The sequence below is a fragment of the Tiliqua scincoides genome, chromosome 14, assembly GCF_035046505.1.
Source record: "Tiliqua scincoides isolate rTilSci1 chromosome 14, rTilSci1.hap2, whole genome shotgun sequence".
Lineage (NCBI taxonomy): Eukaryota > Metazoa > Chordata > Lepidosauria > Squamata > Scincidae > Tiliqua > Tiliqua scincoides.
This window is the reverse complement of record NC_089834.1, coordinates 13,286,761-13,299,276: the sequence shown is the minus strand read 5'-3', so window position 1 is coordinate 13,299,276 and position 12,516 is coordinate 13,286,761. Positions and strand designations below refer to the sequence as shown.

Sequence of the window (12,516 nt, the reverse complement as noted above, 5' to 3'; positions counted from 1 at the left end):
TTGCGCAGGACCCCAGTTGGTTGAGGTTGGGGAATTCTTCTGGGATAGGGTCCAAGTTGCTTATTAGTAGAGAATCGACACTAATAGCCCAGAGTGCTATGGGTGGATGGATGGGCTATCAAGAAGTGAAGGGACAGTGATGATGTGATGGAACATTGGCTGTCTTGTAATGTAGAATGTTTTCAAAGACTCGCCAAGGGAAACAGCCATCTTGTGTTCCATTTCAGCCGGACGGGCTGCTTCCTTCTGTCCACACCACCTTCTAAAGTTTACAAACTGCTGGGGGTTGTTTTGTTCTTTGCTTCTCAGGAACCTGGGTGCTTCTTTAGCCTGACCCACTGTGAAGGCAGTCTTCTTTATCTTACCTGCTAATCTCTGGCACTAGGTAGCCCTCGAGAAAGAATCTTGACTGGTGTCCAGTTTGGATGCAAGGGGATGCCCCCTTCCCAAAGGAAGATGCCTAAAAGGGTGTGTGACCTGGTATCATAGGGAGAGTCATCAGTGCCCCATTTTGGAGGGTTTAAAGCAGCAGAATCAGTCCATCCAAAGACTTGGTCAAGGGTGTCACATGGCAGAAGGTGGTGAGGGCCTTGGGTGCAGGCTGCTTTTCAGCCTGGGGATCTCCATGGTATTACTGGAATCTCTGCTTCCTGTCGCAGGCTGCAGTCCAGACATCCCTCCAGGATATGCTTCCTATGAAGTGTTCATCCCCAGGCGTCTGTCGATCGAAAACCACAGCAAAGCGATCCAAGGCCAGCTCTCCTACATCTTCACGGCAGAAGGCAAGAACTACATCGTTCGCTTGAACCGGAAAGACATCCCGCTGAAGCAATTCCCAGTATTCACCTATGCCGGTGACAAGTTGCGGGTAGGCTATCATGGGATCCAAGAGGGCTGCTACTATCGCGGCACCGTGGAAGGGGCTGCGGAGTCCTTTGTGACCCTCAGCGCTTGCGCAGGGTTCAAAGGCCTTCTGCAAGTTGAGAACTTGACGTACAACATTGATCCCGTGGAGGACTCCTCCTCTTTTCAGCACCTCATTTATCGCACGGATGAGACGGGCTCTGGTCCGTGTTGGCTGAGCGGCAGAGAGACGTCCGTGTCAGCGGCGGATGTGATCGGAGAAGAGATTCGAGGCCAGGAGGTGGCTCCTCGTCCCCAGAAGGATGCTAAATTCCTGGAACTCTATATCCAAGTTGACACGGAACTCTATCGCCACTACTCTTCAGATCCGTTCACCGCCGCACAGAACGTTGCGCGGCTTGTTCAAATGGTGGACGACATGTTTTCTCCGCTGGGTCTTCGCATCCTCCTAGTTGGACTTGGTCTCTGGCCTGAACGGAACAAAATATTCATTAGTAACTACGTGAATGACATTGTGCCGGCTTTTAACCAGTGGCGAATCAGGGAGATTGTTCCGCGACTGAGGCACGATGCGTCTTTGCTCTTGGCCTATCGCCACTGGAAACCCGTTGTCCTGGCGCACTCGTTCTTTGGAAGCGTCTGTAAAGCGAACAAGGGGGTTGCCTTTGTGTCGGCCATGAATGTACCGCTGCAGAGGTTGTCCACGGTTGTGACATACGAGTTGGGCCGTGTTCTTGGCATTCCGGATGACCACCCAGAGACATGTTCCTGTCTGCCCAAGAGTAATTGCGTTACGGCTTCCAGAGGGCCTGCTTTTGAGAAGCCTCTCTTCACCAACGACTCTGCTGCTGTGAGTTATTTTGACGTCCTTTTGTCGGGGAGGGGCCGGTGCCTGAACAATCTTCCAGAGGACAGAAGGCTGGTGCTGCACCATTGTGGGAATGGAATTGTAGAGGACGGAGAAGAGTGCGACTGTGGGGACAATCCACGGTGTAAGAAGAGCAGATGCTGCCGTCCAGATTGCAGGGTGGCCAGTGGGGTGGTGTGTACTGTCGAGGATTGCTGCCGGTCCTGTGAGGTTGCACCAAAAGGGACACTCTGTCGAAAGAGTGCCAGTGAGTGTGACTTGCCCGAATATTGCAGTGGGGTATCCCTGGCCTGCCCACCGGACGTCCTTGTGCAGGACGGAACACCATGCACCGATAGCGGCTACTGCTACGGAGGTCGTTGCTCGACCCACACTTTGCAGTGCCGAAAAATTTTTGGCAAGGAATCTCGAGGTGCCCCTTTGTCTTGCTTCCAAACGGTGAACTCCAAAGGGGATCGGTTTGGCAACTGTGCCAACAAAGGAGGGCACTCCCGGGACTGTCGGCCTGAAGACCTCTTGTGTGGGCGGGTGCAGTGTGTCAATGTCAGGACGCTACCCAAATTGATGAACCATATGACGATCATCCAGACCCCGACGGAGGATGCCTCGTGCTGGGGGCTGGAGTTCCACGCTGGGCTTCCTCTGGTGGACATTGGTGCGGTGGAGGAAGGCTCCAGGTGCGGCAAGCACAAAATCTGCATCAACCACTTCTGTACCAAAGTGTCAGACTTGGTGAAATCCAACAGGACTTGTGATCCTTTGGTGAATTGCTCCGGGAAGGGGGTTTGCAATGCTCACCAGCACTGTCACTGCGACTATGGCTGGGCACCTCCAAGCTGTGTCCTCCCAGGCTTCGGGGGAAGTGTCGACAGCGGGCCTCCGCTACGTTCTCGCACCTCCAGTTGGTCAAAGCCGGCAATTGGCATGCTGGTTGCAGAGATCCTTGGGACTGTGGGCTTATGCTGCAAACTGTGATGCTGTGTGTTCTCTGCCTCCCTACATGATTTTGTAGATGGCAAAGGCCTCAGGGTAGTTTGGCTGGATATTTGCAGCACACATTCCACTCATGAGTGGATGCTGAAATGTCTGGGAAGGGAGCTCAAGAACACTTCCAGTGGGAGTCGCCAAAGGCCCATTCCATGGTCTCTGTGTGGTGGTTCATGCGTGGGCTCTGTCACTTGCTCCTGAGGAATTTCCAGCCCAGTTGAAGTGAATGGGGGAAGGAGGAGGCAAGAGCTCTGTGCTTGTAAGGGAAAGAAAAACCCATGAATTACAAAGGCCAGGTCTGACCTTTTCCTCAACCAGCGAGCGCTTTGGCCAAGGAATGCATGTGGGAAAAAGACACTGGCCGTTTGCCTTTGTACAAGATTCACTGCAGATCCTGCTGGTTGTGAAATAAGTGTGGATTTCCCAGTTCTAGTTCCATGTTTGCTGACAGTTTCCAGATGAGAAGCTTTCTGTGTGCAGGCATCCGGCAGACAAGAGCATAGGCTGTGTTTGGCTTGAAAACGGGCAGAGGTTGGAATTTGGTTGGTTGACTGTTTGGGGAAACACAGCCTTGTCCAAGGAAGGGTGAATGGCTGCGTGCCAGTTATCCATGGTGCTGGGCCTCTGACCTGCCTTGCTCATCTACAACCAGCCAGCCTTTCCTTTGGGATGTTCTACTCATGGTCCACACTTAACAAACTCCGCCTCTCTGACCACCAAGCCAACATCTGTCTGGACAGCGCTGAGGGGGACTCATTGTGGTGGCGCATACCAGGTCAGCTAGCTGACCCAGCAGGTCAAAGGTCTGCTGCGACATACACCCTGGACCAGGCAGGTTCCCAAACAACCACTTGCTTCCATTCTGTTTCAAAACCCAGGCTGTGGAATGTCCATTTTCAAAGATCCAGCAGAAACTGCTAGCCTTCGGAATGTCCCACTGCAGAAGACACTGTAGGGGTGCATCTTTGAAATGGGAGTATGTCGTTTTGTTCCCCACCCTATTCTCCTTTCACTTTGCCACCTACGCTTCTCTCTCTCTCTCTCTCTCTTTTCTTTATAGCATTAAATTGTAATAGCTAGAAAAGAAAAGAAAAAAAAGGAACTTTTGGGATATTTCCCCCACTCCTGGTGCTCTTTGTTTGGTATCACCCAGTTAGTGATGAACCCTTTGAACCAAGGATGGTTGTCGCTTAAGTAGGTGGGAGCCTTCAAAGACCCTCATCCAGATAAGGACCTTGCTTGGTTGCTTTTAAGTCCCATCTAAGAAGGATATCAGGGACATAACTGTTAAAATACATTCGGGGTTTTAAGGAGCAATGATGGCGACATGGGAAATGGCAGCAAAGGCTACACCTGTTGCATCCTTGACCAAATTTGAAGAGACCAATGAATGAATATCTTTTTCCATCAAACGCCCTCTTGGTCTCTCTCTTCCATTCAACAATCAAGCATCGTTCCGGGTAAGCGGGATCAAACGTTGACGCAAATCATGGCAGGCGATAGTGGCAGAGATCTTGTTTCCCGACTGGTGATGTGTGTTTTGTTTTTGGGGTTTGTCCTTCCCACTCCAGACTCTGGCTCACCCCCTACTCCAGAGGGCACCTCCTATGAAGTGATCATTCCAAGCCATTTGGTGCAACGGACAAGCGAGGGCAAGAATTATGAAACTTCCTACATCATCAGGGTAGCAGGGACAGACTATATTGTTCGACTCAAGCACAGGGAAAATCTACTGGTCAAAGACTTACCAGTCTTCACGTATGATTCAAAGGGGAGGCGGATCAAGAGTCACCCCTACGTCCCTGTCGACTGCTACTGTGAGGGATACGTGGAAGGTGTACTCAATTCATGGGTGGCTCTTAGCACCTGTTCTGGCCTCAGAGGATTCCTAAAAATCGGGGATGTAAATTACGGCATTGAGCCTTTGCAAGGTTCATCTACGTTTCAGCACTTTCTCTACCCGATCAAAGAAACAGATCCTGATGCCTTCATCTGTAGTATGGGGTCTGAAGGGACAGGGCCCCGTATGGAAGACCTGGTGGTAAGGCAAGATGTAGTTCCAGGAAGGTCTCACCCTGGAAAACCAATGTATATTGAACTGTTTATTGTGGTGGACAATGTCATGTTCCAAAGAGAAGCTGGCAATGAGTCAAAAGTGTTGGATACGGTTTTGAACATAGTTAATATGGTGAACACGTACTATAGCTACCTCCAGGTACACGTCGCCCCATGTGGTCTGGAGATCTGGACACAAGGCAACCCCATCACAGTTTCTGATAACATCACGGAAGTCCTTGAGAATTTCAATGCGTGGAGAATAAAGAACATCGAACCGGCAATAAAATACGACACCGCTCACTTGTTCGTCTACAAGCGCTTTGGCAGAGAACCAGGGAAGGCGTACCCTGATGCGATCTGCAAGCCACAGTTTTCAGCTGGGGTAGACTCCCATACAACCCCCAACAACTACTTATTTTCAAAAGTCGTTGCGCACGTGTTGGGGCACAGCCTTGGCTTGAAGCGCGACGGCCCCCACTGTGTTTGTGACAGAGAGAGAAGCTGCATTATGCACCTGTTCCACTCCCAGGGCACCTTGTTCAGCAACTGCAGTGTTGAGGCGTATGTGGCAATCCTAGAGAGCGGCAGGCTCTCTTGCTTAATCAACGTCCCCAACTTTAACAAGGTGCATGCTTCCAACCGCTGCGGTGACAGTGTTGTGGATTTGGGGGAGGAGTGTGATTGTGGGGACGTGCTTCAGTGCAAATGGGACCCTTGTTGCAATCCTGACTGCACCTTCAAAGAAGGGGTGCTCTGCAACACCGGGCCATGTTGCTACAAGTGTAAGTTTTTTGCCATCGGAAAGCTCTGTCGAGGGAAAGTTGCTGAGTGTGACCTGCCGGAGTATTGCAACGGGGAATCGGAGTGGTGTCCCGAGGACGTGTACATGCAAGACGGGACCCCTTGCAACAAGACAGCGTACTGTTATGCCAAAAACTGTCTGACCCACAACAGCCTGTGTGCCACTATCTTTGGCGAAGGAGCCAGAGGTGCTCCGAGGAGCTGCTTCCAAGAGGTCAACACCGCCGGGAATCTGTTTGGCAATTGTGGCGGTGACGGGAAGGGAGGACAGTTTGTGAAGTGTGAAGAGAAAGACAGCATGTGCGGGAGAGCCAACTGTGTGGGTGTCAAAGACCTCCCCAAGAAGTGGAACTTGGCAGAGTTCAGTACGACCAGCGTCAAGGGCGTGGAGTGCTGGAGCATCGGGTTCCCTCACAGGATGGGTGGTGACGATATCGGAACAATCCCCAATGGCACTCACTGTGGAGCAGAGAAGATTTGCCTGAACCGGCACTGTATCAGCCTGTCCAGTCTGAACCTGAAGCAGGCGTGTGACGCGGAGAAGAAGTGTCACTCGAGAGGGGTTTGCAACAATCTCAACAACTGCCATTGTGACGTGGGCTGGGCCCCTCCAAACTGCAAGTATTTTGGCCCAGGAGGAAGCATTGATGGCGGGTTTCCTTTGCAGGCCTGGAACACGGAACTGATGAAGTTGGCCTTCGGCATCGTGATCCCCGCAGGGTTGGTGCTGATGGCTGCGCTCACTGGGTTCCTATCCAGATTGAGTTCGTGGATTAGACACCGGAGGTAGAGAACAGCCTCCAGTGGCTGAGGCAGGACCGATGTCAGCATGGAGCCTCAGGGTGACATTGGCCCCTTTGGGCTGCCGTCAGAGGGCCTCCTGTGGCAACTCTAGCTTCACTGGCTCCAGCCAGCGACGCTCTGGTGTGCAGGCAGGCTTGCACTGTACTTATTCTATGTAGCACAATAGTTGCAGTCATGTATGTGTTCAAATAAAGCTTAAAACAGTGCTTGGCTGATGGTTAAGAATGACCTGATATGGGGACATTATGTGTCAGCTATCCTTAGCAGTGCCAGGTTGGTGGGGCCTGGGAACGTTTTTGCAGTGGGTTCTCCTATCTGCCCCCCCCCCCCCTCCGTGCCAGGATCTTTTGCCAATGTACATTCCCTGTATACCACCTTGAGGCCTGGGCCAGTACTGGACCCTGCATTCCCAAAGCAGCAGTACTGTAGCTTGACAGAGGGCTGCTTCAATACTGGAGATCTTATTCTCAGGGAAGGGAACACCCTTTCCTGGCGTCCTCAAGCATGGAATTTGCTTCCTTCCTGACTGCTGCAGGCAGTGAGTTGCTGGTTTCACTGAGCTTTCCATCGTGCTGCAGAATATATGCGCACCAATTGAGACACGACATCACTTCCAGTGGGTGCTGACAGACTGTCATTCTCAAAAGTGGGTCCCAGTGCTAGAAGGTTTGAGAACCACTGAATTAATTGGTCTGAGGATGGGGATTGTGCCTGAGAAATGCCAGCTTCACCACCAGAGGGCAGCAAAGTCCTTTCATGCTCACAGTGTGTGCTGCCAACACAATGGTTACCGGCTTGCCCGCTGCAGGGAGAGGGTTGCCCATTTATTGTTTGTCTTGCTCTGGTGCTTTCAACAGCCTGGCGTGCAAATGTGGGGTGAATGGAAGTTTTTCTCATTTTGAAGGAAAAAAGCAGGCAGCCACCAGTGTGCGTGAGATTGTCCCATGGCGGCCACACCACGGACCTCCTGGGAGTAGTGGGTTTGGATAGGAAGCTTGACGAGGGGAGAAAAAACCCCAGCTGTGGCAGAGTTTTGTGGAGGTCTGGAAATGGAGGATGAGTTAGGGAGTGCCTGGCTTTGGAAAAATCACATCTGTGTTATGACTTTGCCCTTGAATGACTCACGACGCTGGGGAAAACCCAGCAGAATTCCAGGCTAGGTACTCGGCACGGAAAACAGGCCTGCAGTTCTTTGAGAGCATGCATGTACATAAAGCGTGTACATAAAGGGGGTGCTGGTGGCATTGTATGCTTGGACTTTGTCTGCCTCTCTGAAGACTCTGTAAAGTCCCTCTCCAAAGACTCTTGAGTAAACTCAGCAGGCAGAAAATGAGAGGCCAGATCCTTTTCTGGACTGGCAGCTGCTAAGAGAGAGCAGGGAGAGGAATAAAAGGGCAATTTTTCAGGGTGGGGCACCCCTGTAGGAAACAGGAGGTCTGGTCCAGCAGCCAGGCAGTCCTGGTGTTCTGACGGGGGTGGATCGGGGAAAGGCTAAAGCTTTAGAACCCTGGTGGAGTGGCAGCATTTGAGGTGCAGGAGCTCTTCCTGTCACCCCCAATAGTCACACCCCAATGGCCACATTTTAACATAAGATTGCATACAGCAGTAGAGGGCGCCTTAGGCATGAGATCCAGCTGGCTGAAAGCTGGCCAGGCAGCTTACATAAGAACAGCCCCACTGGATCAGGCCATAGGCCAATCTAGTCCAGCTTCCTGTATCCCACAGCGGCCCACCAAATGCCCCAGGGAGCACACCAGATAACAAGGGACCTCATCCTGGTGCCCTCCCTTGCATCTGGCCTTCTGACATAACCCATTTCTAAAATCAGGAGGTTGTGCATACACATCATGGCTTGTACCCCGTAATGGATTTTTCCTCCAGAAACTTGTCCAATCCCCTTTTAAAGGCATCTAGGGTAGACGCCAGCACCACATCCTGTGGCAAGGAGTTCCACAGACCGACCACGCACTGAGTAAAGAAATATTTTCTTTTGTCTGTCCTAACCCACCCAACACTCAATTTTAGTGGATGTCCCCTGGTTCTGGTGTTGTGAGAGTGTAAAGAGCATCTCCCTATCCACTCTGTCCATCCCCTGCATAATTTGGTATGTCTCAATCATGTCCCCCCTCAGGCGTCTCTTTTCTAGGCTGAAGAGGCCCAAACACCGCAGCCTTTCCTCATAAGGAAGGTGCCCCAGCCCCGTAATCATCTTTTGCACCTTTTCCATTTCCACTATGTCTTTTTTGAGATGCGGTGACCAGAACTGGACACAATACTCCAGGTGTGGCCTTACCATCGATTTGTACAACGGCATTATAATACTAGCCGTTTTGTTCTCAATACCCTTCCTAATGATCCCAAGCATAGAATTCCTCTCCCCTTCAAGAATGCAGATGCCTACCCGCGGGCTCAGTTGCCAAGGCCTCCATCAGGTATCTGAATTTTTCCAGCCTTGACACGCAGCTCAAAGAAACCATGCAACATGTGTTCGCTTCTTGTTTTACTGTAATACATAGGAAAGGGCAGGCCATTTGCCCCGCATGGCAGTAAGAATCTCTTCAGGCCATCCTGGATTTCCATGCTGCATTCTCAGCAAATTGCATCCATTTCCATACAGTTCCCAGAAAAACTTCTCACATGAAAAAAACATCACAGAGTTAAAAGAGACTAAAAAAAAAGGTCAGCAAATAAATTATTATTAATTGAACACAGACTGAATTCAGCTCGAGCTCGCCAAAAGCCACCACTGGGTAATCCTTGGAGTTCGAGGAAGGTGCCATAAATTCTCAAGCAAGCTTTTGGGTTCCACCAAGTTCTTCAGGATGAATGGTAAGCAAGATAACGAGGGATGGAGGAAGAGAAAAAGGAATGTTGAAGGCCCCAAGTCTTCTGGAGGAGATGAGGTACTGAGGAGACTTAATTCAGTTAAGACTGTGATGGGTACAAAGTTCAGGCTACATCCAGGGCTGCTGGGACAAAAAAGTTGTAAATCATTTGCCCAGTTTTTAAAAACCATAAAAGCTAGCAGTCTCCAGCACTGAGCAGTACACAAATGTCCCCTGGGAGGCAGGGAAAGAAAATTAAGAAAGATGTGGTAGTCTGCTAGCAAAGCCAGAGATAAATTTTAGGGGATGCATGAGGTCAAGGATTAATAAAAGCCAAATGGGGCAGTCTGAACCAGTAGTTGGAGGGTACATACTCCGTCGCATCTTCTGGTGATAAAAGATCAACTTCCTCTCATTTTAGGTTCCCTTTTCTGGATGGCTAAATTCAGGTTTTGTCCCAAACACATGAAAATCATGTAGTCAAGAGTGCCGGAGGCTGTCAGCCCCGGCGCATGCACCAATAGTGGCTGGTGCTCCAATACTGATTCTTTATTCTCCCATGCACGCGAAGTTGTGCATGGACACGATCACATGGAATCTTGACAGGCTGAAGAGCAGGATGTGGCCGTTAACAGGAGGAGGGCCCAAAGATCAGTGTTGAGCTGATGCAGGAAATGTCCTCCCATTCATAACACTGTAGATGTTGACTTGGGCACCAGCTGCGAGTTGGTGGGATGTGTGCTGGCGTACAACCTCTTCTGAGAGCGCAGCAGCGGCGTCTGCGTGTCCACATCTCGGCAAGCCTTGCGCTTCACGCAACGGAACATGTGCTGGGTCCAGCCGTAGACGGTGCAGTTCAGGAGACCCTGGGAAGAGGCAGTCAGGGCCTAGGAGAGGAGGAAGGCATAACCGGGGTCAGCAATTGTAGCAGTCAGAACCCGCAAAAGGGGGCTGTCTAGGGCAGCAAAATCGGAGGGGTGCAAGCAGCAAAACCTCCTGACCTTTGCTTATCACGGTCAGGGATAAGCAACAGCCGTGGGTGCATATCTGGACCCACTTAAGGCTGATCCCAGCCCAAACACTCATTCTGAATAGCCCTCCTCAGTCTGTTTGTGGGTACCACAGAGCCCCACTCCATGAATTAGGGGGTGCGACAGCAACTCCTCCCCAGATTTTGTTTGAGTCTCCAGAGTTTGTCTCTGAGCCCAAACTGCCACCACCCCTACTCGCAAGTCCCAAATTTCTACCACAGTCAATGTGCACAGCTTGTGTGTGCCAGCCTTGTTTGTTCACTAGTGCAAATTTAAATCAAGCTGAGTTATAGATCACCAATACCTCCCCCCCCCCCGAGCAGCTCCCGCTGCTCCAGCAGAAGTGGAAGAAGACCTTATCATATGTTTTAACGCAATTATGTCCTGCCATTTTAAAACAGTCACACAGAGTGGTTAATCTCTTTCGAGATTTGATTATCAAGGTGTGTTGAGGAGGGAGGGATGCTTACCTCCAAGACGTAAAGGGCCATGAACATTCTTGTGTTCTCCAAAGAGGTGAGCTTGATTATCCCAAGGAGAAAAGCTGCAAAACAGCAGGGGAAGGACAACAACAGAAACTCCTGGTAAGATGGCATTGTTACAGCCCAATACACCCCTGTACACACCAGGCACTGGTCTGTATTTTTACCTGATTTCCACCCTTCATGCACATCTACTGCCACATCAAGCTCTGCTCCGTTCGGCAACCACATCCTAACAATAACCTGGGAACCTCCCAGCCTTCTTGGGCCACTGGAGAAACAAATTTGCTTACACCTGGCAAAGCTCACCCCATGCCTCTGTGCAATCAGACTGCAGAATATCATCCTTGGCTCAGGATTTAGGACAGGGGTATAGATCAGTGGAGGTGCAGGTGCTTTCAGGCAGTGAGTCCTGCATTCTGTCCATGGTCTCTTGTGTTAAAAGGCTCCGGTTAGGGAGAGGCCACCAGTCTGAGATTCAGCCCCATGGCGTCGAACGCTCACTTCAGATGCCACTTGCAAAACTTAGATAAATTATTTAGTGAAAGGACCACTGCTTAATTAAACAGTTCATTGCTTAAATACAGTTTTGCTATCCCAAGGTACTGACTAAGATGGGCATCTGCGTACGCAATCTGTGCACTGGAGAGTAGGGACCTGGTTCTTCTCACCTGGACCCCAGCAACAGAAGAACGCAATGGGGTACAGCATCACCCCCTGCTCGACCATCTTAATCATCGCCCATTGCTGATCACCCACGTAGCCTGTGGAGTTCACAAACTTCTTGTACAATGCTCTGGCCTGGATGAGCAAGACCTGCAAAGCCAGGGTGAGGAAAAAGAAACTCAGCTCTTGATGTTATCAAAATGTACTAGCCCATAAGAACATAAGAACAGCCCCACTGGATCAGGCCATAGGCCCATCTAGTCCAGCTTCCTGTATCTCACAGCGGCCCACCAAATGCCCCAGGGAGCACACCAGATAACAAGAGACCTCATCCTGGTGCCCTCCCTTGCATCTGGCCTTCTGACATAGCCCATTTCTAAAATCAGGAGGTTGCGCATACACATCATGGCTTGTACCCCGTAATGGATTTTTCCTCCAGAAACTCGTCCAATCCCCTTTTAAAGGCGTCCAGGCCAGATGCCGTCACCACATCCTGTGGCAAGGAGTTCCACAGACCAACCACATGCTGGTTGTCTGGCTATTGGAGTTTTGAGGAAAAGGGCACTTCCTCTGAAGACCTGAGTTCAAATCTGTGCTGGGCCATGAGGCCCTCTGGGAAGACTTTTGCACAAAATAACCAGGATGGCTGCTGGGGGCCAATATTCCTGCTTATGTATTCCACAACCATTTTTATCAAGGGCACATCTCTGTAGGCATATATGAAATCATGCATCAAAGATACACATGGGCCAGCCATCTTCTCTCTCCTTCTCACAGGGCTGTTGGGGGTTTTTTAGCCCCACATATGTTGGCCTGCACCCCTGGAAGGCAGGAGATGTTCCAGGTAACTCAACACTGTTCCTCTCTAGGCCCCAACCAAGTGTGAAGCATTGTGAACAACACTAGCTGAAGACACTGGTTTAGATACTGGTGCTTAGAGATAAAGAGATTTTGGCTGCAGAGTAGGGGGGGCAGTGGGGGAGGGGATTCTCATCCTGGCTCAAAGGTCCCTTCAAGATTAACTTGTGAATGAACAGCCATGAATCTTAAGAGTGCTGGTTGAATTTGGTTTATCTGTTATAACTACAGCAATTTTGTTCACTCAGATCAAACAGTGTCTCTCTCTCTCT

General features: G+C 50.5%; 2 protein-coding genes and 1 pseudogene across 2 annotated transcripts in view; 2 read left to right on the top strand and 1 right to left on the bottom strand.

Moving 5' to 3' along the window:
• Positions 1–625: 625 nt before the first annotated feature.
• Positions 626–2,707, top strand: LOC136634485 (disintegrin and metalloproteinase domain-containing protein 9 pseudogene; annotated as a pseudogene).
• Positions 2,708–4,208: 1,501 nt separating this feature from the next.
• LOC136634484 (disintegrin and metalloproteinase domain-containing protein 9-like) lies at positions 4,209–6,368 on the top strand. The gene has a single exon (XM_066609992.1). It carries the CDS (start codon positions 4,209–4,211, stop codon positions 6,366–6,368), a length of 2,160 nt encoding a protein of 719 aa, XP_066466089.1.
• A 2,555-nt stretch (positions 6,369–8,923) lies between these two features.
• Positions 8,924–12,516, bottom strand: part of TMEM116 (transmembrane protein 116) — an 18,249-nt gene continuing 14,656 nt past the window's right edge. The window contains exons 9-11 of the mRNA XM_066609896.1: positions 11,392–11,536; positions 10,709–10,782; positions 8,924–10,094 (exon numbers count right to left, since the gene is read on the bottom strand). Coding sequence (XP_066465993.1) covers positions 9,894–10,094; positions 10,709–10,782; positions 11,392–11,536 — 420 coding nt within the window. The 3' untranslated portion in view covers positions 8,924–9,893. The remainder of the gene's footprint in view (positions 10,095–10,708; positions 10,783–11,391; positions 11,537–12,516) is intronic.